Consider the following 27,222-nt stretch of genomic DNA (forward strand, 5'->3'; position numbering starts at 1 on the left):
GTGATAATAATTTTCTTGGAAATACTATTTGATTAATTTTACCTAAGATTAAAAAAATGTAGTATTAAATCTCATTGCATTCTAATAAATTTGCAACTTTTTTAAGCTTTGACTGTTTTTTTTTTTTTTTTTTTTTTTGAATCTTAAAATAGTTTTTTTAAAAAATTCTATTTAGCTCATTTACTGCTAACAGACATTTGTTAATTTAATAAGCTTTCAAACATGTAAATTTTTATATATTTTTTGATTTTTTATATAATTAGCCTATTTTGTGAAAGTTTTGCATATGCAGTCAATTTTTAATATTACAGACTTGTAGAGGGACCCTGATAATTTTGTGATAATGAAAATTCAGAATATCAATTTTTTTTAAACAATTCAGTTAAAACAACAACTGTACTGACGTTTTTATAACATGAATTTACTTAAAAAAGAAAATAATAAAATGTAAATTTGTTTTGATTTTTCATTTAATTTTTTGTAGTGTTGAAGTTCTCATGGTTTGTAATTTGTCATATTGATTGTGTTTGTGATTTGTTTATGTTTTCTTATCTCCAGATTGCTTAGCCTCTTTTAAAATTTCTGTTTCTTCCTAATCACCACATTCAAAAGTGTTATTGTTCCCAATAACTTCCTCAGAAATATCTGTTTTGGACTCATTAAATATAAAAATTCTTTCCTTTTTTATGAGCAGATGTTCTTTGTTATAAACATATATTTCATGTCTACTTCTTTAGGATTGGCTAAATCTGTCAATTTCTTATCAAACATGGTAATACAGTAGAGAACCATTTATCTGGTATCCAGAAAACCGAGAAGAATTTTGCTTGGTTTTCCAGTTATTTTGAAGTAAAACGATTATAAAAAAAGCGGAAATTTGACCCATCCTTGAAGTTCAGTAGAGGGGAATTCTTCTCTTCGTTTGCCCAGAGAAACTTCAATTCTTCCCCAGTCAATAATTTTCAAGTGTTTTGTTTTTATTTAGATTAAGAAGTTTTCCTTTCAACGTTCCCCCCCCCCGTATAATTAGGAATTAGGTATGAAATATATTGCGTTTTTTAGTTATTGGTTTTGTTTTCTATTAGTTAATTTGGGGATTTTAATTATTATCAAAAAATAAATATGCACATTTTGCATTTTTTAAACTTGTTTTTCTTGTCTTAACTTGCAAATGTTTTTATCCTTTTAAATGCTATTTTTCTACCACTTTTTTTAAAAAATGTATGAGATCTTTTCGTTTTTTTCATATTTTAAAATGTGTTTCACTTTGTCCTTGAAATTTGGGTTTGATAAAACATCGATTAATGGCATTTTTAGCCGATCCAGAAAACCGGGAAATTCAGACATCTGGGATAGCGATGGTCCCGAGCATCCCGGTTAATTGGTCCTATACTGTATCTTTCTTAATAGCATTTCTAGAAATGATTCACAAAATTGTTCAAGATAATTTTTTGAGAATTAGAAAGCAAAAAAAAAAAAAAAAAAAGGCAATTTAAATTCATCAAAAATCTGAAAGAAAAAATTTGGTGATCAAAAATATTTCATAAAACGGGGATCACTGAGTAATGTATTCAGCTAAAAGATATTTTTTCTTCTATTAGCAACTTAACAAACTAGTAGGAAGTCAGATTTTTTTGTGATATAGAAAAATTTTTGCTTTCAAAGTTCAGGTGTGTTAATAAATGTTGTTTGGATAACTTGCATATCCAAAAAGTATGTCATCTCCAACACCTGTATGAAAATAAATTTAAAAGCATTATTTTCTTTAATTTATCAAAGCCTTTTTTCGAACTATGAACCACTTAATTTTACAAAATTTTAAATTTTATGTATAAAATACAATCAATGTTGTCAAAGAACAATGGATGTTATAGTGTGAGTTGGTTATATTGTTAGTGCACAAAAATATCAGACATAGTGAGTCATTGTTTAAAAATACTTAGCTAATTTGGACAAAAGAACAACACTCTCTTATAAGAATTTTGATACTAACAGAATAATTTGTATTAACACAACTTGTGTTTTATGCCAATATGCTTAAAAGTACCATTTAAAGTATTATTATAGCAATTACCAGGTAGATTATATTGATAAATTTTATATAATTAAAAAAATGTAAAGACAGCAGGTTTAACTTGAAAATAAGTTGCACAAGAGGACTAACATTTCACAAAAAGAGATGATAAATTTATATGAGAAGTATAATTTTCTAATATGCTTACTTTGTACTTTTGTAAAGGAACTTGGAGAGATTGTGAATTGGTCCTTTTAATCTAATGAATATATATGTCTCTATTCTGTATAATGTTGCAATCTTCACTTTTGATTATCAATGCAAAATAATTTCTATTTCACTAATTTCTTGACCACAGATCATGACCATGTGGGCTAAAAATATAAAGAGTCTTGTAATTTTTGCTTCTCTCAATTTTAAAATATTTCACAATAAAGTGTGGTGACATCAAATGAAATAGTGGCTTTTATAGTTTTTTTTTTTTTAAATCTTTGTTAAACCAAATAACTTATTTTCAAAAGAAACATTTTGTTTTAGAAACTAAATTTTGATCTTTATATTGAAATTATTAGTGTTAAAATAGCATTGCATAGAATAGGATAGGGAAATTTATATATCGGTCATTATAATGGATGAGTTACTTCAATGGGAGGTTGTTTTATGGATCAGACTGTAGTAACTTAAATTTTGAATCAAAATTTTTTGAAAGATTTTTTTTCTTTTTCCTAGTTAATAATTTTTTAAATTTTCGTTAAGCTCTAACTGTGCAAAGCGATTTTTTTACTATGTTGTACTTGCTATAACCAGTGCTGCCAACTTTTTATATTTTCTAGGAAAATTTCCTTGATTGGTAAAAAATTGCATTGAATGTAACTGAGAGTATATTTCATCAAAACTGAACTAAGAGCAGACTTGATAAAAATAAAAATATTCAAGCTGACTAGGTAGATGGAGATGATAACAATTTAGGAGCAATCCATTTGTTAAGCTTTAAAAAGAGAGTTCCTTTTTAGTTGAGAAATTTATGTTTTCTTATTTGAGGAGTTACATATTACGTTTTGGAATAATAATATAAAATAACTGTCATACTTCTGTTAGTTGTGATACTTTCTCACTTCAACCCTTTTTTTAAGTTATAACTTTGAAAGTGTTTATAGAATTGAATGTATAATAATGTGTTACTGAGCTTACATTCTGTACAAATAGGTTGTCCTATTGTTGTCAAAGCTGTTGAATCATCTTGCTTAGTGGAAGTTTCAAGCCAAGATTTAGTTCCCATTAATCGAGTGGCTCATTTTAACATTAATGTTAAAGGTGGTAGAGAAGCAGATCTTACAATTTCCATTGCTGGTATGTGTAGTTGTTTAGTTAAAATCATACATTATGATGCTTGTATTTTACAGCTAAACTTTTTAGTTTTTTTTTTTCAAAACTTTTTCATTTTCTGCTATAACATATTTTACGCCATTTTATATCATCTTCTTTAAAGCTAGTTACCAAATATGTTGATTCCTCAGCTCTTAAGAAAATAATGCATCTTTTTTATCAAATTTTAGGTTATGGTTTAATTAGTTTTTTTTTAAAAATCTGGTGACTTATTACAAGGTTGTTGTTTCATTCTTTTTATTTTAAAACTGTTCCAAATTATTCATAGATCTTATCTTAATTATGTAGATAAATTTATTGTAAGAACTTGACCTTGAAATGCCTTGCCTAAACATTAAATGTTTCTAAGGGTTTATATTACAACAAAACTCCCCTTGCAATTTCTTTTATATCAAACACATTTATTTCTTCTCTTGTTATTCACTTTTTTTATAGTAAAAGAAGAAAGAAAAATAAAGGATATAAATATATGCAAATAAATGTGAAAACATATTTAGTACTTTTTTTGGGCTCAAATTACTTGACCTATAAATATATTTTATATCTACTAATTTTATTTTCAACAAAATGCAACAAATTAATGCATAGTTAAATTTTGAAATAAGTAAAATTAAAAAAATATAGATTTATTTGTTCTAATACATCTTATTACAACGAAATATATTTCCCTGAGAAATTGTTTTTCATTTTCCAAGCACAAAATCGATGGTGCAATGAGTTTAAGGTTACAAGAATCTCCTTAAACCTATGCTTTTAAAAGCATGAATAATCTTAAATGTCTCATTTCAAATACAGTATTTTAATACAAAGTTGAACATTTAGTTTATTTTTATTCATTAAAATTAAACAAATCTTAATTTAAAATGTTTTTTAAGTTCTAATGTGTGGATTTTTATAGTTTTTAGTTACAGTAATTGTTATATATATTTGAAATCAATTTTCTAATTTTAGCATATTTTGTTCTTACAGCTCCAAGTGGTATGAAATTGCCTGTTAAATTGTTTGCAGATCCCAAAACAGGATTTATTGGTGAATTTTTACCTAAAGAAGTTGGTAAGTGTTAGAGTTATTTGGCCTTTAAAATAAAAAATGCAAATTAAATAGTGTTTTTTTTTTTGTTGTATAAAACTGTTATGTGTCGTTTTCTAGATAATATTTTGATAAAAAATTTTCAATACCACAAGTGAGATAACTCTTTGTTTTTACAATTTTAGTTTATGTGTCAAAATTGTTTAAATTTTAAATTGGATTGTAGAGTGCAATACTTTTATATGCATAATATATAGGTATAAATCAAGCATTCAGGTTCTTTCTACATGTAAAATTTATTTTAATGTGTTATTTTGTATTTAAACAATTTTCTGCACTTTTTTTTTAAAAATAAAACCAATTATAAAGTTTTAAAACAGAAACAGGTTACATTTAACCTTCCCCTGGTAGAATCATGGTGACACGGTGACATTGTCAAAGTACGTTACAGAGTTCTTGCAGAAAGATTTTTCTTTTGGGAAGTGAAAAGGTTTTTTTTATCTGCAGAAATTTTTGAAAGAATTTATCTTTTCTTCAGAATTATATTCAAAAGATGCCTTTCTCGCACATCCAAGTGGGAAAAAAATGCTTTTTCTATTCTCATTTGAGAACAATGAAAAATAAAGATTAATGAAGTAAAAATTGTGGTTTTCTTTTCTGCAGAAAATTTTGTTGTAATTCTTTTAATACAGTTATTTTGATTGATTTCCACATAGTTTTAAAATCCAATATTTTTATTATATTATTTATTACAACAACTGAATCTCGGAATGAAAATGCACATTTAGTAACCCTATTTTAAAGAGTCCAATTTACTGCTACGGAAGGCTTACTGCTTAACTTTTTTTTTAATGAGATGATTTACAAAATGCAAAAAAGGAAATAATTTGTTTGTTTTCCCCCTACAAAATGCTAGAATATAGCCCATAATATTAGAATAAAAAAATATTACTTATTTAATTAAAAAATTATTTTATTTCATCCCAAAGGTTTCTTTTTTTGAAGTTTATGCTTTTGTTACTTTAATTTAGTAATATGTATATTTATTATTCTTAAAAGTATCTTGTAGAAAGATATTAGTAAAAAAAGGTATGTCGCAGAAAGCCCAAAAAAATTCTGCCACAGGGTTTAACCTATTACCTGATGATGATACAACAACTGAATCTCGGAATGAAAATGCACATTTAGTAACCCTATTTTAAAGAGTCCAATTTACTGCTACGGAAGGCTTACTGCTTAACTTTTTTTTTAATAAGATGATGATTTACAAAATGCAAAAAAGGAAATAATTTGTTTGTTTTCCCCCTACAAAATGCTAGAATATAGCCCATAATATTAGAATAAAAAAATATTTACCTGATGATGATACAAAAAAAGTACTTTTTTGTAATGATGTGAAAGGTGCTCTTACAAAGAAAGTGTTTTGGCATTTAACCTTAAACTAAGTACATATATTTTATAGTGTTAGTTACTACTTTAGTTTGGTAGTATGGTAAATATAATGATAATTAATATTAAAAAATAACTATAGTGATGATTAACTTTAAAAATACAGTTTTGTGATAATCATGTTTGCAATTTCGATTTAATGTTTATTTAGTCTGATGTAGTTGATTTGAGTTGTAGTTAATTGATATGAATTTTATTTTAATTAAGTGTTGTGCTTTCAACTGTTATCGTAATTAATTGTTGTACTTTTAGTCAATGTAATAAAAATAATGATTCTAAGTTTGCATTAGAAAAGAAAAAAATGCTGATATAATTAAATGATTAAGAATTGTTAATATTTTGATTCATGATTGATTTTTTTTCTTTTTCTAATTTAGGTCCACATCTTCTATATATTGAACATGGTGGTAGGAAAGATATAAGTTCACCATACACTATAAAAGTGTATGATGCTTTGCAAGTGAAAGTCAGCAAAATTAATGATGGTTTACTTGGGAAAACATACCAATTTACAGGTTAAATATTCATATCTCACATTAATTTTTTCACTTTTATGGTACTAATGTTTATTATTTTTACTTAAGCTTTAAAGTTGAGCATATTAACTTTTATTAAAATACCATTTTCTTTCAGGATTATTTCAATCATAATTTTTTTTATTTGATTTCTATATTACAAAATGTCCATTTTTAATTACTTGATTATTTCTCTTATTTAAAAATTTAATTATATTTAAATCATAACTTAATTATTGAATAAATTTTTAGCTTATTCCTTTGGAATCAAACTCTCGAATTATGGAAAAAATTTCGTCTTCTGCCATTTTGAATTAAATCCACCATTTTGAAAAAACATGAAAACAGCTAAGACAAGTGTTGAGAAAAAAAATGAGTCCTTTATAATAAGTTGTTTAAAGTTAGCTCTATTTTTAGCTGTTAATGAATTACCGAATTCCCTCATCGACAATTAATAGCAATTTGTAAAAGTTGAAGTCTGTGAAAACTATGCTGGAAGACCTAACAATATGAACATGGAAATAACTTTCAACGAACTTCACTACTCTATAACAGAAACAATTGAAAAGCCTATGCTGGCAGATGTAGAGCATAGGAAAGTGTGAGCACAATGCTACCATTTTAATTAGTGATTCCCAGTAGTTCACCATGTGTCATTTAGCACCCAAAAATTGAATTAAAACGAAATATCGTAACAGATTGACTGATGAGCATTTGAGCAACATAATGAGAATAGCTGATGAAAAAGTAGATATAGAACATTTCCATATGATGATGCAGCAAAAGTTTTCAATGGTTTAGAAATTAGAAGATAATGTTAACACAGGTGGGCATTGGGAAAAAAAAAGAAGAAATTAGAAGATGTTAAAAATGTATTATAATTAAAGAAATATTTTTTCCCAAGTCTGTTCATGTTTTTTTAATTTTTAGAAATCTCACTTAACTTTTTGAAATCTCACCCTGTTTTTAAGAAAGGGTGAGAACTTCTCTCCCATTTTTTTTCTGTAATAAAAACACTGATGACCTTAAATTTCAAATTTTAATTTCAAAATTTAATTCTATGGACAAAAAGAAATTTTGAGGGAGGAGAGATATAGAATCAATCGTAGTAATTTTATTACCTTACATAATTTTTCTGTCACAAATAATTCTAAATGGTTTTAAGTATTCTAACTCTGAAAATATTAGAAAGCATAAAATTTATTTAATTTTTTTTGGATATGTTCTAGAATGTTTGCAAACTATTTATGTTAGATTTTCACTAAAACTATGGTATTGAAAAAAGTGATGTAATATGTTTTTATTTTTATTTTTCAGTGGATGCAAGTCATGCTGGTGAAGGAAATTTAGAAATAACTGTGATTGGTCAAGGACGAAATATCCCAACTCAAGTTCATCCTTTGGGAAATGCAAAATTTGCTGTCTCATTTATACCATCTGAGATGGTGGATCATTTCATAAGCATATCTTTCAATAAAGAGCCTGTACCAGGTATACAAGCTTTTCTTAAGTTAATTTTTGTAAATTGTAATAATACATACAATATAATCTATTACATGCTTTGTTATTGCAAAATGTCATCCAGTCAACTGAAATAAGTCATACATAAATGTCATGATGCTGCAGCATAAAATTTAGCATGACCAGCATGGAAAGTTATATTTTTTGTTTGAGATGATGTATATCCAGATTCTGCTGCAGAAATTATTTTGTGCTACCCAGCTGATCAGGATGAAGTTTGTGGGACCATTGTTACCTTTAAGACACTTGTACTAAACATTAAATAAAAATGTTTTAACCATGCTTTTTTTATAAAAAAAAAAAAAAAAAAAAAATTCTATGTGTTTCAAATTCTAAAATTAATGGAAAATGTTTATGTTAGAAAAACAAACTTATCGTCTGTACAATAATAGCATCTAGTCTAACAGGTATTTATTTTCTACTTTTTCCTGTAGATGGTTTTAAAAAACTTACAAATCCTAAAAACTATAAATATATAAACTATCATTTTCTGTTATTTAAATTATAATTTTCTCTATATAATTTTTTTATCTTATTTTTATTTTTATCTAATGAACAAGGAACGAAATTCAGACATCTGTGAAGGAAAGTAAGCAAATAGTCATGAGAAATGCCCACTTTTTGAAAAATATTGTGAATCCATGCTTTAAAAGTGGCTCTTTAACACTAGAAGAATGAAGAAATGCACAATGCTGCTGGGCTGCGCCCTGAATTACTGTCCAAAATTATAAATTACCAAGCAAAGTTATTTTCATTCCATCTCTATATGTTTCATGCATTTGATAGGATTGCTGAGCAGTAAAGAAACAACAGCAATACCCACTTCTAAAGCTGCAATCATTGAATCTCCTTCTGTAGAATTAGTACTACACCCTTAGTACACTAAAATATAAACTATAAACTATTGGTGTTGAAGAATATACTGACATTATTACCCCATTATCTTGGTAGTTATGCATATCAAAAGATAATGATATATATGTCCGTGTTATTACTAAGCTGTTGCACACAGCTGCATAATTAACTATGGGATTGGAACGAATGCTTTTGGTTTTGCACTCAGTAAATAAGGAATTGTTTGGATGTTGCTAAGGTTGCTGAGTTTTAAATCTATTATTTTTATCTTGAAACAAATGTGATTTAAGATAAGGTTTTTTAAGATTTAAAAAAATTAAGAAAGTATACGAAAAATATAATAGTAAACAATTCTGAAATTAAAAAAAAAAAAAGTTTTTTTCAACACTGTGTGGGACAGAGCAGATTATGATGAAGTAGATTCCATAGCAGAATGGAAGCCTTTTAACGATGATTGATTCCAAGACAGAGGAACTACAATTTTACTACTTTTCGTAAAATTTTGGGGATGTGAAAAGTCGGCTTATAGACTGGGACATGCGGTAGATATTTATCATCAGATTACCTTTATCTTATTAGGTAAATTTTTTTGCTAACTAAGCAGTTCAGATTGAAAAATAGTATTTAAATTGGAAAAAGGTTCAATAAGATACCTTATTTTTATGTTTTTTTTCCTATATTGATTTGTTGCTAAAAATCTGGTTAGAACACCAGACACATTTTGCTGCTATGACAGGCTGGTCAAAACTTTGAAAATCTCCTGTAGTCGTATTAGTCATAAATGTGTAATGTGTTGCACACACATCAATGAATATAAGCTGAAAGAACCCAATTTAATGCTAATTTTAGATTCAGAAATTTATGAATCGATTTTTCACAATTTCATAAAAACAGAAACTTTCAAAAAAACATATAGATTGACCCTTGAATATTAAAATGCTAATTTAGAAAAAAAGGAAAGAAATAAAATAATTATAATTAATCATTTACCGAAAGAAATGCAAAAGATAAGCTAGTTTTCTTTTCAATTTCATAAGAATTAATAAATTTCACTGTTTTTTTTAGCTTGTTTTGATTTAAGCTTTTTAACTATTCATTTTAAGAAACTTATTACCACATAATCATCTTCAACTTCCAGAAAGACAAAACAAATCAAAAAAAGAAATAAGATCACAATGTTGGAAAGAATTTTAAACTAACTTTACTTATAAAAAATACCCTGCTGAGTTAATGTTAAATTTCATTTAAGATTTGAAGCAGAAAATGAGTGATATTACAAAAGGGATGTTGTTAGCATTTGTCTTCTCATTGCAATTTCAACTTTTATATTTGTAATGCTCTGCATTGCTTGCTGTTTACCTTTTAATAAAAATAAGCATGACTAGTTACCAAATATTTTTTTATTTTATTTAGGAAGCCCATTCAAAGTAAAGTTATCAGAATCATCAAATAAAATTTCCATATCTGGAACAAATCTTGTTGCTGCACCAGTGAACAAACTGTCCAGCTTTATTGTACATGGCCTATCTACTGAAAATTTAAATTATTCTATTAATATTGAAGGTATGTTAAAGCAAATATATATTTTAACAAATGAATAACTTATCAAAGTTCTTAATTGTAAAAATTTAACTTAATTTATTAAAAATTAACCCTGCCTTTGTAATGGAAACAAAAATAGAAATAAAAAGTTTTCACATACAAGCATCTAGTAGCATATTAATAATACTGTTGCATAATTTTAATTTAAATCGTTTTGGAAACCATAACAAAGAATGGGTTTCCAAAAAATTTCAAAAAAAAAAAACAAATTTTTTTTTTTGAAAGTTTTTTTAGCTTGCAATATTTTCTATTAATTTATATCTCATTTTGTTGTTTCATTCTTCATATTGAAAAATAATTTTTCTATAAACGTTTTCAAATTTTCACATCAGTCTTAAAGTGCTCTTTTAGTTCTTTAAATAAATACTGATTTGTGCACCTCAAATTTGTAAAATCACTTGAAAACTCAATAATGATAAGATGATTTATAGAAATAAACTGTCTCTTTTATCTTCCTAGTTATTAAATTTTAGAAACAATTTAAAAAAATTAACTCATTTTTAATAGAATTAACACATATTATTATTGTTATGATTACTATTACTTAATGTTGTTATTAAGAGCTAAGTGGGTAAGTTATAAAATTTAATTTAATTTGTTTTTCGAAATTGAAGAAATTTGTGTATAATACTGCTAGAAAGTCTGTTTTATTTCATTACCTATTTTCAATTATAAATTTTTTTTTTGATTTTATAAATTGTAAACTTATAAAGGTGCTGATACAAAATTACCATAAATCAAAATATTTACAATTTTGCACAGTATAGTTGATTGCAACTCTTATATCTTTAAATCCTGCATTAAACTCAACCTTGGTAAAAAATTTATTCTCCTAGTTGACATGTTAGCTCTAGCTCTTTAATATGTACATTTTTCTCTTCATCTCTCGTTAGGTCCAGATGGAAATACTATTTCACATAAACTAAAAGATATATCTGATAATGCCCTAAAAATAGAGTATACACCTCAAAAAACTGGTAAGTACAATTTTCAAATATTCCAGATGTTCTTATAATTATAATTGTCAATTAACTTTCAAGTTTTCTGTCTTTAATATTAAATCTTCTTATTTTTGAATTGAATTTTCTTATTTTTTGTCATTTTAGGGGAATATCGAATTAATGTTTTAGTTAATGGAAATCCTGTTGGTGATACTCCATTCATTACTAAAGTATATGATGTCAAACAGATTAAAGTAAAAGAAATTTCTAAAGGCACTGTTGGGAAACCAGTGACTTTTATTGGTATGTTTTTAGTTTGTTATGTGATTAATGAAGGATTCTTGTTAGCTAGAGTTACATAACAAAAATACTTTTATTTTATGTAATAATGCTTCTTAGATTCTATTGCTTCTTGAGATGAAATATTTGACACAATGAAATATTTCAAAGACAATTTTTTTTCTTCAAAATGTTTTGTAGTTTTTATCTATTTATTTATTTATTTATTTTTCCATTCACCTGCAATTGAATCATACTTAATCACTTTGCAAGGTGAGATTTTGAAAGGTTGCAACTGTTGAAATAAATTTGGAAATCATTGCCTGATGGGATAAGCATGAAATTTCGTATGTTCTTTTGAAATATAATTTTCTATATGTTTGTGATACTTTTTTTATTAATTGTATAATTGATAGTTTTGTCAGTAAGTAATTTTTATTATTTCATTTTTTCACTTTTTACATATTTCATTTTTTAGGTTAACTATAATTTTCTATTTTCTTGTGTACTTTAATTGGTGATTAATTTCACACCTCAAACATTTTTTTGTGTCTTACATCAATTATTTCATGAAGAAACCCTGCATTGAATGTCATTTTTAAATTTTGATTTTTAAAGAAACAATATGTCAGAAAAATAGTGGAATACTGTCATCTTTTTAAATGTAAACATATAAACCCCTATAAAATATGCTGCGTAACTTTTACAACATTTGTATTAAAAAATTTCATAAAAGATCTATTTAAGCAAATTGATTCTTGAAAGGTGTTACACTAGATTGTTATTCAGCATTTTGTATCTGAACATAAAATTATGGAAAAAATATAAAGAAATAAATTTTTTTTAATATTTTGATAAAATTTTTTTTTAGTGGAAACATCCAATGCTGGGCCGGGAAATCTTGAAGTGACTGTAAATAAAGGCCAAGTGGCCACTGTTCCTCAAGCTCAAAGTCCTACACAGTATGCAATTTCATTTACACCCTTAGAACCAAAGCCACATATTATTGACTTGAAGTTCAATGGAGAAATTGTTCCAGGTATTTCCAATTTGTGCCTTTTTCCCTCTACTCTTGACACCTCATAAATTTGTGAACACGAAATGACTTATTCTTAGTTTATTATTCTATTTAATGCCTGTCATTTTTTTAATAACACAGAAAGGAAGCACAGGAAAGAAGCAGCTTGATTGAATAACACAGGAATTAGGGAACTTATTTAGGTTACTTCTGTTAAAGCAGAAGTATTTTTCTTTTCATAGTGTTTTATTTTTATCATTTCATTTTGATTGCAACTCATATGATAATATTGCAATAAAATGCAATATAATGTAGGTATCATATGGTTAAAAGAATATAAAGTATATTAGATGTAAAATTAGAAAAAAATCTATTAATGTTAGTATTTCATTTATAGTAACAAAATATTACATTGTAACATACTAAGTGCAGCCACAATTTAAGATGTTGCTATTATTTCTTTACATGAAACTGCAAACTGGGACAAATAAGTTTCTCTACATTTTATGTAGATTTGAATCTAAGAAGTATACTACTTTTTGATATTCAACTTTATATCAACAATACTTTGGTAATAAAATGTTTAAGACTACCCATACATCAATTTTATTTAACTGCTTATATTATTGTAAAAAATGAAATCTATGATGAGACATGGGTCTTAGTTTTGATTTTGAAGGACTTTCTTTCAACAATTATTTAACAATAATATTTTAAATTATGGTTTTCATATTTTCCATTTACATTTGCTTTTAAGATTTTGGGTTGTATACATTAAATAGTGTAGTATAATTTGGAATCTTACACTTTCTTCAAATAATTATTTATTTCAGGAAGCCCTTTTGACTGTTTTATTATTGATTCTGCCAAAATAAAAGTAAAAGGTGATGGTATTGAAAGAGTTCCTGTAAACTGCAATGCTTCATTCATAGTTGATACTGGTGGAACAGACGTTGGTGAACTACATTGCTCTGTCATTGGTAAGCTGTTCTTTTTATTAAAAAAGACTTACTTTTAGTTGAAAAAGTCATTTTGTTATAATAAAGACTAATCAAACTTATATTTTTAAATCTCATTATAAAAAATTCTAATATCGATGTTTTATTTACATGCTCAACTAGGAAACAGGTTGGTTTTGTTATTGTAAAAGTAGTTTTATCTGTCATATATGTTTGTGTTAAATATCTGAAATCAATAAAAGTGTGCAATTTTATCCATTTGAAGGATTTGTGTTATGCTTTATTTCAATGATTTTGTACGTATTAAATAAAATAATTTTTTGACATGTGTGGATAGAATAGAACTAACTGTCAGAAGAAAAGGAGTTTAAAGATTTGACCTCTGAATTTTTAAAATTTTTTTATTTTGGTAATATTTACAAGACTGCATAACTGTAATAATTTTTCTTTTTAAAGTTACATAACTAACATAAAAGTTACATAACTAATGCAATGTACATAACATGTTTACTCAAAGATAGCTTCTAACAATAGGAAAACCCTTGCTATTTATTATCTTTTTAGTTATTAAATTTAATTATGATAAAAATATTTTAATAGATTACAAAGTATATCTTGATACATCTTGTTAATACTATGACCTTATTTAATACTATGATGCCATTTTCAAAAATTTAAAAGAAAATTTGTTAGTGTTTTTCAAAATTTACTATTTGTTTTAAAGAGAGAACTTTTCCTATTTTCTAAGGAACTATTCAATCTACTTATCTCAAATTTTGAATTTTGGTATGAAATATACATAAATTAAGATACTATTAAAAAATTATATGGTTAACAAGTAAAAAAAAAAAAATATTAGATGCGATATTCTAATTAAAAAGTTCTGTAAAAATAAATGTTGCATATTTCTAAAAGGCTTCCATTTTCTTCCGTTGAAAAAAAGCTCATTTATGTATTTTATTTCATCATTAGAATACTTTGAATTCAGGTCTAAATGTGCCAATAGACAAGATGTGATGGGTAAAGCCTCTTAACTCTTTTATTTTCAATGTAAATATTTGCCTCATTTTTGTATCCAGGCAAGAGTTTCAACTGATAATAGCAATTTCTTCTTTTTCTGTATAAGAAACAAAGTATTAGTACCTGACATAGGTGTGTGAGGACTTCCTTTAATGTTGAACAAGAGTGATTCAAATATCCTATATATACATGTTTGCTATAATGTCAGTTAGCAGTTAACCTTTACTCCACAAAAGTAAAGCTCATGCATTGTTTAATAAATTACTGATTTTGTGTTGATATTTTAAATTTTATTTCAGCATTTTATAATTTTCCCAGTGCAAAAATTTAAAACTGAGTCAATGTCTTCATTATTTCTGGTCATTTAATTAATTTTCTCATCCATCAGGACCAAACCAATTGCCGCTGAAATGTTTTGTTCATGGAAACTATCATGCTGGATACAGAGTAGAATATACACCTGTTGAAGTTGGTATGTAAACTCAAATTTACTTATTTTAAATAGTTCATAAAAATATATTTTAGCTTCATTCTTTAATATTTGTTTAAAGGTGATCATGCTGTCGATATTAGAGCTGATGGACAAGCTATTGCTTCTAGTCCATATCTTGTGAAAGTATATGATGCTTCTAGAGTTAAGATTACTGATATTGGATCTGGAGTTGTTGGCAAACCTGTTTACTTTAGTAGTACGATATCTTTTTTTTATTTTCTATTCTTTAAATATTTTACTCATGTTCGAAATTAGTTTTAATTGTTTAATTTAATTTTAAAGAGATTCTTTTGAAATTTAATTTACATTGTGTACTTTTACAATTTAGAGCTTGTAATAACAGTAAATATCCTGAAATTTCTTTTTGATAAAATTTTGAATTTTTGTTTCAAGTTTAAGTTTTGTTATTAATTTTATTTTACAGAGTTAATTTATAGAAGATTATAAAATTATCACGGATGATTGTATTCCAAGTGTACCCTGGAATTCTATTTAAAATTTTTTTTAATTTTATATCATTCTTCTGGATTTTCAAACTAGACGTATGCATGTCGCATATTTCAAAACCATTGGTTCAAAGACCTCCACAAATCAAAAACTTATATGAGGACAAAATTTTCACAGAGTTCTGCAATCAATTTTTAAAATTTCGCTAAATCTGTTAATGAGAGGTTTATTCCATCTCTCTGATTTATTTCTTCCTTTTTTCATACCTAAGTTCTCAAATGCATTCTATAGATTCTACTGTACTCATTCCTAGCTATAAAATATTTAAAAGGTTGATAGGTTGAGGGAAATTTTAAACTTACCAAATAATTTTGATATTTTAACCAATTTATGTTATCTTACTTAACTTACATTTCTATAGTTGATGCTAGTCAAGCAGGAGCTGGCAATTTGGAAATAATTGTATCTGTAGCTGGCAGGAATGTACCAAATTATGTTCAGTCTGAAGGAAATGCTAGATTCCGTGTTAATTTCAAACCTACTGAAGCTCAAATGCACACTTTAAGTGTTAAATTTAATGGTGAACCTGTACCAGGTAATAACTATTTTTTAACATGTTTAAAAAGTAATTTTAATTTAAACAATAATTATGATTATTACTGTATCATGTATTAAAATTTTTTGTTTACAAATTACATAAAGAATTTGTATGCAACCTTTCTTTGTAGTGTAGCAAGTTATTTTTTATTATTAGAAGTATAAAAGTGTTTATAAATTCAAAATAAATAACTAAAAATTAATGAACTAAAAATATCAAAGAATTATATAAATTTAAAACAACCTAAAAATTTATCATAATGAGAAATTTTGCTCAACTAATTTATTTTCATTAAACTTGTTGGTTAGGTAAATTTTTGACTGTTGGTTTTTACTTGGTCAAATTATTGTTGTCTCATATATTTTGTCAAACCTTGTGTACCCTGTTGGAGGTAAAATTTCTTTTCTTTTATCAAATTAACTCTGACAAATCAGAGAAGTTCAAGAGTAATTTAGATTTAAATGCATATTTTTTTAATGCTTCAGCATAATCAATAAGTTTCATATTTTTTTTTTGGAATAAGAGAATATTTTAAAATTTTTTTTATTATGAAATCTATTATTTACAATTATGTACACAATTTAGTGTTGCTTTTAGTGTAACTTCTATGTTAATGAAAGCATATATCACATTAAATACAGTAGAGAACCATTTATCCGGTATCCAGATAACCGGGAAAAATTTTGCTCGATTTTCCCGCCATTTTGAACTAGAACGTTTTTAAACTAGAACGAAAAAAGCGGAAATTGGACTCATCCTTGAAGTTGAGTAGAGGAAAATGTAAGGAAGGGGAAAATTTTTTTCCCTGTTTACCCAGAGAAACGTCATTTCCTCCATGACCTTGAAGGCAGGGAAGGGAGGAATGTTTTATTTTTTTCTTTAGGCCGTCAATCAAACTCAAGTGTGTGGCATGCTGATTTCGTTTTCTGCTTGATTTACGAGGGGGGTGGGGAAAATGCATTGCATGCATATCAGTGAACAGAAAAAGAAAAGAGAAAAAAATATTTATTCGACATCGACTAATAAAAATAAAACCTTTTTCTTTTGAATAAATTCTCATTCTTTGGAAGTGCGGTATCAATTGCAAGTTTTTCTTGGTGTGGAATCACATCTGCTGTAATTAAAAATCTTGTTTTTATCAACAAAAAAAATAAAATAAAAGGAGAATTGTTTATTAATTTAAACATAGGATTATTTTATGAAGCAGATTGCAGTTTTGTTTTTCTGATTCCACTACGTTTGATTTTTTTTCTTTTTGCGATAAATTTCGCACTCAATAAATTAATTCTTTTTATTCATAAATTTTATCGTTAGGTTTTTTTTTTTGAATTCCGTTGATCTTGCCTTGTTCCGGGTTTTAATATTTATGCTAGTGCCTTTTTAACTATCGTTTCGGTTCGATAATTTTCAAGTGTTTTTATTTAGATTAATAAGTTTTCTTTTTATTTTATCGTTTCCCCCCGTATAATTAGGTATGAAATATATTGCGTTATTTAATCATTGGTTTTGTTTATATTATTTAATTTAGGAATTGTAATTATTTTTAAGAAATAAATATCAGAATTTTGGATTTTTTAAACTTGATTTTCTTGTCTAAACTTGCAAATTTTTTTATTCTTTTAAATGTTATATTTCTACCATTTTTTTTTCTTTTTAAAGTTAGGAGTACCTTTCTTTTTCTCTTACTTTATGCATTACACTTTTTCCTTGTACTTCGGGTTCGATAAAACATTGATTAACGACACTTTTTGGTCGATCCAGAAAACCGGGAAATTCAGATATCCGGGATAGCGATGGTCCCAAGCATCCCGGATAATTGGTTCTCTACTGTAGTAATAGATGCATGGTAACTAACTTGTACTTTACTTTAAAAGAATTTTATTGTGTTATTGTTTTCTATAAACTCAAACTTTACCTTCTAACTAAGCTTTTTAATTTAGTTTTTATTCAGATTTTTAAAAATTAAAAGTTTTAATTCAAAAATATTACTTGAGTTAAAATAATTTGAAGTATTTTTGCAGAATTATTTATAATAATTTTGTGCCATCTTCTTTTTAATCATTCTATGCAGGTAGCCCATGCTATGTTAAAGTTACTGATAGTAGTCAATCGGTTGTTACGGGGTCTTCTCTGAGAATGACTTCTTTATCCCAAGGAGCACATTTTACTGTAGACACTCGAGGTCTTGAAAATGGAATATGTAAAGTTACAGTTATGGGTTAGTTAACTTTAATTCTCTATAAATCATTCATTTCCATGTTGTTTTTCTGCTACCATTAATACCTTCTACAGTATTTTCACAATTTGTGAAGTTTGTAAATAAATATGTTTAAAAAATTTATAATTATACAATGTTTGGTTATGTTTTACTAGTCAATGTTTGGTATTCCAATATATTGTTAAAAAAATCACTTTGTTTTTAACTCTTTAAATTAATGTTTTAATACTCAAGTATGAATATTTCAGTTGAATTTACATTTTTTTTCCTTCTGATTTTCATTTTTTATGTATCCTAACTCCAGAATGGATGTAATATACCTTTAAAATGTATTTTTATTCCAGCACTAAAATAAAATTGAGTATTCATACCATATAAAATCTATTAACATGATATTACATATTCCGTCTTTTTAGTTGTTCATCTCATATACTAACCACCCTATAGCATTCAATACTGCATAATCTTAAAATTTCCTAACTCTTAATAACAAAAATCTTTAATCCATCAAAGAAAAACTGATTCCCTGCATTTGTATAGCTACTACTTTAGCATAATAATTTAGGAATACTAGCATAATACTTTAAGATAAAAATGCCTTAATTAACCACAGATTCCATTTTTAAGGTTGTTAGGAAGTCTCCAACCTCTTGTCTTTGCAAGAGAACAGACCTGCCTAAATTGCTGTTATGATAAAAACAAACATGTGTATGAATATTGGTTGTGTTATCCATTATGCTGCGTATGTTATCAAGAATAGTGCAAGGCACAATTACCTGACTTTTTTAAAGTACAAGAATGATCACTTTCTTCACCACTCTTAAATCTTAGGATTTTTTGCTTTGTATTGATTGGAGACAAGGGTTCAATTGCAGAGCATGGTAGAAAATTTTGTGATACAATTAAATCTCTGCATTGAGATCATAAGTGATCACTTAAAAGGTTTTTGTAAATACGTTACAGCTAATAATGTTTCCATGTTTATTAGAAAGCTTGGTTTTTATATTTTAATATCATTTAAATTATAATGCATCTTAAGTTATTTCTTGTCACCCTGTAAAGGCATTCTTAGGTTAATAGTTAAAAAAAATAATTAAATAGTTAAAAATTTTTTTTTTGAAGAAGTCCTCAGAACTTCCTTTAGTGGTATGTTGATTCTATATTCCTTTTGATTCTATATTCCGTTAGTATTTCAGAGCTTCAATTTTTACAAATCAAGCATTATTAAAATTAAGTCTTCATCAGTAATTTTTATTTATTTTATTGTTCTAAAAAGTTTTTTTTAATTAAAAATTTTAAAACATTAAAAATTTTGATTAATTTTCTAAGCTTTTATGTATTTAGAATTAAAGTAATAAATTTGTACTGCATTATAATTGTCATTACCACTTCGTTCATGTTTATACCATTTGTGTTTTGGATTTTTAATATATTCTAATTTTTTTTTATTAGGTCCAACTACTAAAAATATACCAGTTAATATTAACCGAACATCAAGTACTACATTTGATGTCAATTTTAGGCCTATAGAAGTGGGTAAGTGTCGTTTTGGGTATTATAAAGTTTACTTACTTAGTCACTATTTTTTTTTGTTATAAAAGTAATCAGATACAACATTTGAAATTTTTAAAGGAAAATTTTTGATTAAAGCTTATTTATGTTCTAAAATTTCTTTAAATTTTGTGTACTTAATTTTTCATTTCATATAAAAACTTGCATTAAATAATTTTTGCCATTTTATATTTTTGGGGATTGTTTGCTGTTTTACTTTTAATAGAATAATTAATGTTAAATATATATTATTTTAAATGGTTTGGTTCATTTTAAAAAGTTGAAATTATTAGTTTATAAATTTTAAAGTTTTCTTGATAGGTAAAACTATATTAAGATAGCTGACTCATTTGCAACATTGATACTTTAGAAAGTTCACTCTACTCATTCAAAAGTATCTTTAAAGGATCAAAGTTTAAAGATTTCTTTTCTCAGGTCCAATATAAAATAGTTGAAATACCATGAGTACTATTTTTTATTATGCTACTTCTTCATAGTTCTGGAAGATTCATGTTTATAAAATTAGCTTATCCTTATTTATAAAAACTTTGCTTTTTTACATCTTATTGTTGAAATGGCCATCCTCTTTAAAAATAATGTTAAATTTATATTAATAATTATTGAAATATTATATTAAATCAATAGATTATTATTAGTTTTAAACTTCACAAACATTAGAAAATACATCCTTTGCTTTTCAATACCAATAAATTTTTTAATTTCTTTTTGAACTATGACTTAAAAATGTTCTTTTCTTGCTTAAAAAAAGTATAAACACTTTTCTATAAATTTTATATTTTTAGTACAGCAGCCTAATTATGTTAAATTATTTAATTCTACATAAATTATATTTTGCTGATTATTATATGATTTCATGGTACTATTTGAGATAGTTCCAAACGTTCCTTGTGATTTTAATGCTTTAGGAAATAAAATTAGAGAATTTATTTTCATCCTTAAAAAAGAAAAAGGATCAAGAAAATTCAGTTAAAACTAGTTAATTTTATAGTAAATAGTAGCTGTAATATAAATATTTCTGAAAATCGACTTTGAAAAAAGATTTTGTTCTTGAAAGATAAAAAAATCCTCAAATTTCCTAAATTTTGGCTAATTAAACATAATTTAAAATTAATAATTTAATCCTGCAATAATAATTTAAATGAATTATTCTGACAAAACTAAAAATGACTTAATAATTAAATGCTTGATTTTATTAATCACTCTTCTTTTTATGCGAGACATTCTGTGCTTTGTCCAATTTTTTTAAAAAATTATTATTATTACAAGGATTTTAAAATTGTTTCGGGTTTGAAAACTAAATCATTGAAGTTTGTCTGTGTATCATAATCAATATGACAAGTTTTACATGAAGGAATTCACCTTTAGGATAGTTTATATATTAAAATTCATTATTTTAAATTCATCTATAGGTTTAACTTTTATATTTTAGGTCCTCATCAAGTTTCAGTGACTTTAGATGATATTGCTTTACCTGGAAGCCCATTTACATGCAATGTTTATGATGTTTCCAAAGTAAAAGTTTCAAAATTAGTTCCTGGAATTGTTGGGAAGCCTTGTACTTTCCAAGGCATGTTTTATTTATTTATTTATTTTTTTAACCTTTATTTATTGTTTTAAGTAATTTTCTGTCTAAGTAAGCCTGTTATTCTTCATACAATATTTTTTGTCTTATTTTAAAGTTTTAAAATATAATTATTTGTATGGTGTAAAACACAGTTCATATAGTGTGTCACAGCAAAATCTAAAAATTTAAAATGCCAAATTTTTGGAAACAAGCACACATCTGCCCAAACTTTGAATGAGCTGATTAGATACTGTATCACTGAGATTCAACTGCATTTAAAATTTTCGCTATATTATCACACATGTGCCAAGAAAGTTAAGGCAAAAATTTGTCAGATGTGTATTTCCACATGTTCCTATTTTCTGAATAAATAAAAACTTCAGTTAAAAAGTAAATTCGAATTTATAAATTTTCTTAATTTGTTTAGATATTCTGTATGAGTTTTGAGGGATCACTCAAAATAGCTGTATATAAATATATAAAAGAAAAGCATACAAATGAAATCTGTTTATCATCTATATATTACAATTAGATACACATTTTTAATATAAGTTTATACATATTGCTATTTAAATGCAGTAAACTATTATCAAAAGAAAAGAATTCATTTATATTTTTGCAATTATTGCATAGAAAGATTGAAATAATTTCTACAGAATAGCATTACTTATACATATAATGTTTAAATCAAATTTTGTGAGCTAAAGGCTATTAATGTAGAATAAATTTCAGACAGTATTTTTTTTTTCAAAAACTAATTTTCCTCATCTTAATGGGAAAGTAGCAGGATAATTTAAATCCAATTCGGCCTTAGGGTTCTTTGCTTTAATGCTTAAGAGAATTATATTATAATTTAGCAGTAAAAAATTAAACAATGGTTTAATTTTAAACTAATCTGTGTGCTCTAATATTTTTTAAAAAACATTTGTATCATTCTAGTGGATGCTTCTCAGGCTGGTGATGGAACATTAGAACTTGTTGTAACCACAAAGAAGTCATCGGTAAGAGCTGAAGTTTCTATGAGAAGCAGGGGCCTCTATGATGTAACATTTGTTCCTCAAGACAAAATCTCTCATTATGTGAACATTACATTTAATGAAGAAGATGTACCTGGTATGGTGTTTTGTTTTGTCAAAATTGTACATTGTAGATCATATTAGGGCATATATTTTCTGTATTGGTTATGTATATATTTTAAAACATAAAAAACATACAGTCTATGCTTGGAAAATAAATTCTGTTTGCTATGTTTCCCTTGAACTATTTAGAGGAATTAAAAACTTATGGACACAATTATAAAACTCATTTATCTATGAACAGTGCCATGCAAAAAGATAATTTTTTAAAGTATTATTTAGTATTTCTTCTTTATTTATTTAAATAAAGTTCAAAATAAAGTTCAAAAGTTCAATTACTAGGTATACTAATTTTTGAATTGTGTTGTTTTAAATGACAAAATTCAGTATTTGTGTAAAATCAGTAGAATATTTTTTTTAGTAATATCTAAAAGAATTTATTTTCAGTTTTCTCAAGAACTAACTATTCAACCAAATTTCTTCAAATTTTTCATTGTGTCTCTTGAAATTACATAGTTTAAAAATATGTGAACAGTTGAATATCTTATCGTTCTTTTCTTTTTTATTTTTTTTTAGAATTAATTCTCAAAAATAATAAATAACTGTAAAAGTGTCATTTTCACAAAAAATTATCTTTTGAAACATGAGTTTTATAGATTTGTACAAATTTTTTCTGTACAACTTGAATAGTTACAGAGATTATATGTAAAGGCTTATTTTGAAATTTTCCTTTCCTTTAAACTGTTTCACCAATTTCAGTCAAATTTTATATTTTGCCATTTAAAGTTAAATATTTGGAGATATTGTTAAAATTTCCATGTATCACATTTCAAAAATTTTTCTTGAATAATAAATTAAATAACTATAAATAGATATAAAATTTTACTTTATCCATTAAATTATCCTTAAAAAAGTGAGTTGCATGATTGCTAGCAATGTTTTTTATTTTGTACCTTATATAATATTGAATATATTTCTAGAGATGAGAGATGTGTAGAAGTAAGCAAAAAGAGAGAGGGAGAGGTATATGAATAGTTTAAACTTAAGAGTGTCCGATTGGGACCATATATTCTAGATTACAGTTATCTTTTTTGAAATTGTAAAATAAGAATCGACGTTGCAAGTGGTGCATTACAGTTTGCATTTTCAGATGTAATTTTTTAGAAATAACAGTTGAAAATAGTTTTAGTTTTGGTGTACAAGTTACCAAAATATAATTCGACAATAGACATAATGATAATGCAATAGACATAAAAAATATACACTTCACAGTTGTACATTAGGAAACATGTATTCTTATAAGATAACTAGTTTTCATTTTTGTTTTTAAAATAGTACCATGAACTTTGGTCTAAGTTGTAAGATTTTTTTAATAAATAACTGCCAATAGTTTTGAATTTGATGAAAAAAAATTATAAGGATACTATGGACTACTTTTACCTGGAATCTATGTTTTTTTTTTAAGATAGCCCCAATTTAAAGAGTGACAAGAGTAAAAACTATGCACTTTCAATCTGTGTTGTAACTTTTTTTTAATATTACAGTAAAAATAGTTGTATGTCTGATTTCATAATTCACAAAAATTGTCTGCATTAATAAATTAAGCTTTATCCCTTGAACCATTAAATTTGTATCTTAGTATGCTATTAACAGATAATTAGATCAAAAATTTTTTAGGTATTGCTGCAACATGGGATGGATTAATGAGGCATATGCTATAATATCATGTTAATTTATCTAAACATTTCAAATTTGTTTAACTCTATATCATAAAGGAGTAACATTTTGGATTAATGTTTCTTTCAGTTAATTAAAATTAATTTTAATTTAAAATTTGATTCTTTGTAAGTTTAAATAAGTTAAACATGTCTCTTCAAAATTTGTTTCTCTTTGCTTCAAAGAACTTTCTTACATCATTGTTAAAAATTATTTTAATATGACACAGTATTCTAAACTTGCAAATTTCAAACCTTTCATCATATTTTTAACTCAATTCACATTTCTGAACTTTTAGGAAGTCCTTTCAAAATTGAGGTGCACCATCCAACGTCTGGCAAAGGAATTCATTCAATTATTGCAAATGGTGATGGTTTAAAGCAAGGTCTAGTTGGCTCAGTTAATGTATTTGATATTGAAACAAATGGTTTAGATGGTGACATTGAAGTGAAAATAACAGGTATTTTTATAATTATTGTTCAATTTGTGTTAAAGTCACAGTTTTGGTTGTTTCATGCTTTGGAAGTTATTTTAAGTTTAAATTCTTTTGATACTTGTTGGAAGCATTATTTCCCCTATTTTATTCAATTTACTTGAAAATTTAATGTTATTTACTTTTATGACACTATTCCCATTATTATAGCATTTACTTTCACTTATTATTTTTGATTAAATATAAAATGTATAAATGTGTATAATAAACCTTGATTTCAGAACTATAAATCCTTGATATCAGAACTATAAATATTGTAGCAATAATATACACACTGCTAAGTGTCAAACAATTAATTGCATGGCAAAAATGAAAAAGATATTGATTTCACCAATACAGATGACTCTATGAACAAAACATATTATCTACAGTACTTTACTTTTTCTTTAAATATATTTTTTACAATTTATTATTTTAAAATTGCTTTTTGAGCTCTTCCTAAAAAGTATTTTCAATACTTTTTTCCTTAAATATTTTATATTTCCTTCTTTATCAAACTATTGTGATCAATACTCTAAAACATTTAAGAAACAAGGTTTTAAAGTTTTTTTTAATTTATTTTGTTATAAAATTATATAGTAAATGCTATTCTATTAGAGAGTTTTTAGTTTCTTATTTGAGCTTTTCTTCTATTTACTAAAGGTCCAAATGGAACTACTGTACCTGCATCTGTTATCAATTTAAAACATGATAGCTATAGGGTGGAATACCAACCTCATGAAATAGGAACTTACAAAGTTGAAGTTTTGCATCAAGGATCCACTATTTCAAGTAAACCATTTCTTGTTGAAATTTGTGATCCTAGTAGGGTCAAAGTGGTGGATGTTGAAGATGGCATCATAGGACGAGAACAGATTTTTAAAGGTAATAGTTTTTTATAGTTTGGTAAAAATCATTGAACTGTATATATTATGAATATAAAATATTCCAGCATTTGTTTTTAAATTCTTACTATTTATAATTATTAATGATATTATTGAAATATATTGTTTTATATGTCAATATTATGTAATCGTTGTCAATTTGTGTAAAGAATCAGAAGTAAAGTGAATGCAGGCCTTTAAATAATTAAATGTTCCAAAAATAGTTGTGATGGTTTGTATCAAAATCTGCTCCTTGATGAAATAAAAATAAGTTGTCGATAAAAATGTATTTTAGGAGTCTCTGTTATCTCAGCATTGTTTTTCACTAACGTCACCTCAGTTTAATGCAAAAAAGAAAGCAATTTTTTTTAAAATTTACGTCAAAGTTGGGAAACGTTTGTGTCTTTATGAACTTAGTTTTTTATAAGTGCATAAGTACAGTTTTCTTTTTTCATATTTCATTATTTTTTAGTGATAAATGTAGTTCTAATCAATATCTAACTCAATCATTGGAAACTAAATAATAATTTTTAGAAGTATTGCCTTTTTATTTTATAAAAAGCTAAGACTTTTTGATTAATATTATTCTCAAAGGTATTCAAAGTGCTTTTTGTAGAAGTTTATAGCTTTATCATTTTTGTATTAAATGTAAACAAATAGTTTTATTAATGTAAATAATTATTGTTTTAAGTGACAATTCTTTAAATAATATTCTTCATTAAACCTTTTACTTGAAATTTTCAGTTGATGTCTCCCGAGCTGGTCGGGGTAATCTAAATCTTGTTATTACTGCAGCAGGAAGAGATGTAAAGTATAATATTAAAGAAATTTCAGCTGGAATGTATGAAGTCTCTTACATCCCCCACTCAGACCATCCTCATAAAATTGATGTTTACTATAATGGTCATCAAGCTCCAGGTAATATTTATTTAGTTCTTATTGAATAAAAGATTACTATATTATGTACAGGGTTTTTATGCTCCGGGAATATTGAAAAAGCGTAATTCGAAAGAAGAAGTCGGGAAAACTTAATTTTACCCCAAAACAGAGAATTTGACACTATCAAACTGCAGCATTTCACTCTTTTGTTTTTAAAATCGTACATTGTGCATGTCCAATTGAGGATTAAAAGAGAAAAACTCAGATTTTTCGCGAACCAACTGTAATTAGGTGCATCTTCAAAACTCTTCTATTATTCTTAAACATTTCTGGAGTGTTGTAAATTGTATATCAGAGTTAAGAAACTTGAAATTTCTGCCTTCAGAGTATCGACATGTTGGTTTTGTTTTATGTCAGTTTTGTTTCTTAAATTTCTTTGTTCTTGGTTTTTTTATGACAAATTATTGTTTCACAAATTCAGATAATACATTAATTATTGCAAATAAAATATTTTGATAAAAATATAGTCTACTATTTTTATTTCATATCTGTTAAAGGAATAAATTCCTATTTCTCAGATTGTTTATTGACTAATTAAATATGGATTCTCTATATATTTGTTAGTTTCTTTTTTGGATGATTTGATATTTGGTGTTAAAAAAGTTTTTTTTTAATTATGTTTTTTTTAAATATAAGTATCGCTCAATTAAGTGTT

At 25.8% G+C, this 27,222-nt stretch overlaps 1 protein-coding gene across 2 annotated transcripts in view; it reads left to right on the forward strand.

The window, feature by feature from the left end:
• The window catches only part of jbug (filamin-type immunoglobulin domains fbug), a 100,158-nt gene that overhangs the window by 54,557 nt on the left and 18,379 nt on the right, over positions 1-27,222 (forward strand). For both annotated transcript variants that reach the window (XM_087154830.1, XM_087154831.1), the window contains 19 exons: positions 3,221-3,364; positions 4,370-4,453; positions 6,256-6,393; positions 7,711-7,884; positions 10,183-10,332; positions 11,265-11,348; positions 11,478-11,615; positions 12,463-12,630; positions 13,443-13,589; positions 14,977-15,060; positions 15,140-15,277; positions 15,950-16,123; positions 18,198-18,344; positions 19,797-19,880; positions 21,346-21,483; positions 22,420-22,593; positions 24,571-24,732; positions 25,408-25,629; positions 26,373-26,546. In XM_087154830.1, the coding sequence (XP_087010956.1) occupies positions 3,221-3,364; positions 4,370-4,453; positions 6,256-6,393; positions 7,711-7,884; positions 10,183-10,332; positions 11,265-11,348; positions 11,478-11,615; positions 12,463-12,630; positions 13,443-13,589; positions 14,977-15,060; positions 15,140-15,277; positions 15,950-16,123; positions 18,198-18,344; positions 19,797-19,880; positions 21,346-21,483; positions 22,420-22,593; positions 24,571-24,732; positions 25,408-25,629; positions 26,373-26,546 (2,724 nt within the window). The remainder of the gene's footprint in view (positions 1-3,220; positions 3,365-4,369; positions 4,454-6,255; positions 6,394-7,710; positions 7,885-10,182; positions 10,333-11,264; positions 11,349-11,477; positions 11,616-12,462; positions 12,631-13,442; positions 13,590-14,976; positions 15,061-15,139; positions 15,278-15,949; positions 16,124-18,197; positions 18,345-19,796; positions 19,881-21,345; positions 21,484-22,419; positions 22,594-24,570; positions 24,733-25,407; positions 25,630-26,372; positions 26,547-27,222) is intronic.

Source organism: Parasteatoda tepidariorum, chromosome 11, assembly GCF_982258835.1.
Source record: "Parasteatoda tepidariorum strain Cologne lab strain chromosome 11, Ptep-v5.0, whole genome shotgun sequence".
NCBI lineage: Eukaryota > Metazoa > Arthropoda > Arachnida > Araneae > Theridiidae > Parasteatoda > Parasteatoda tepidariorum.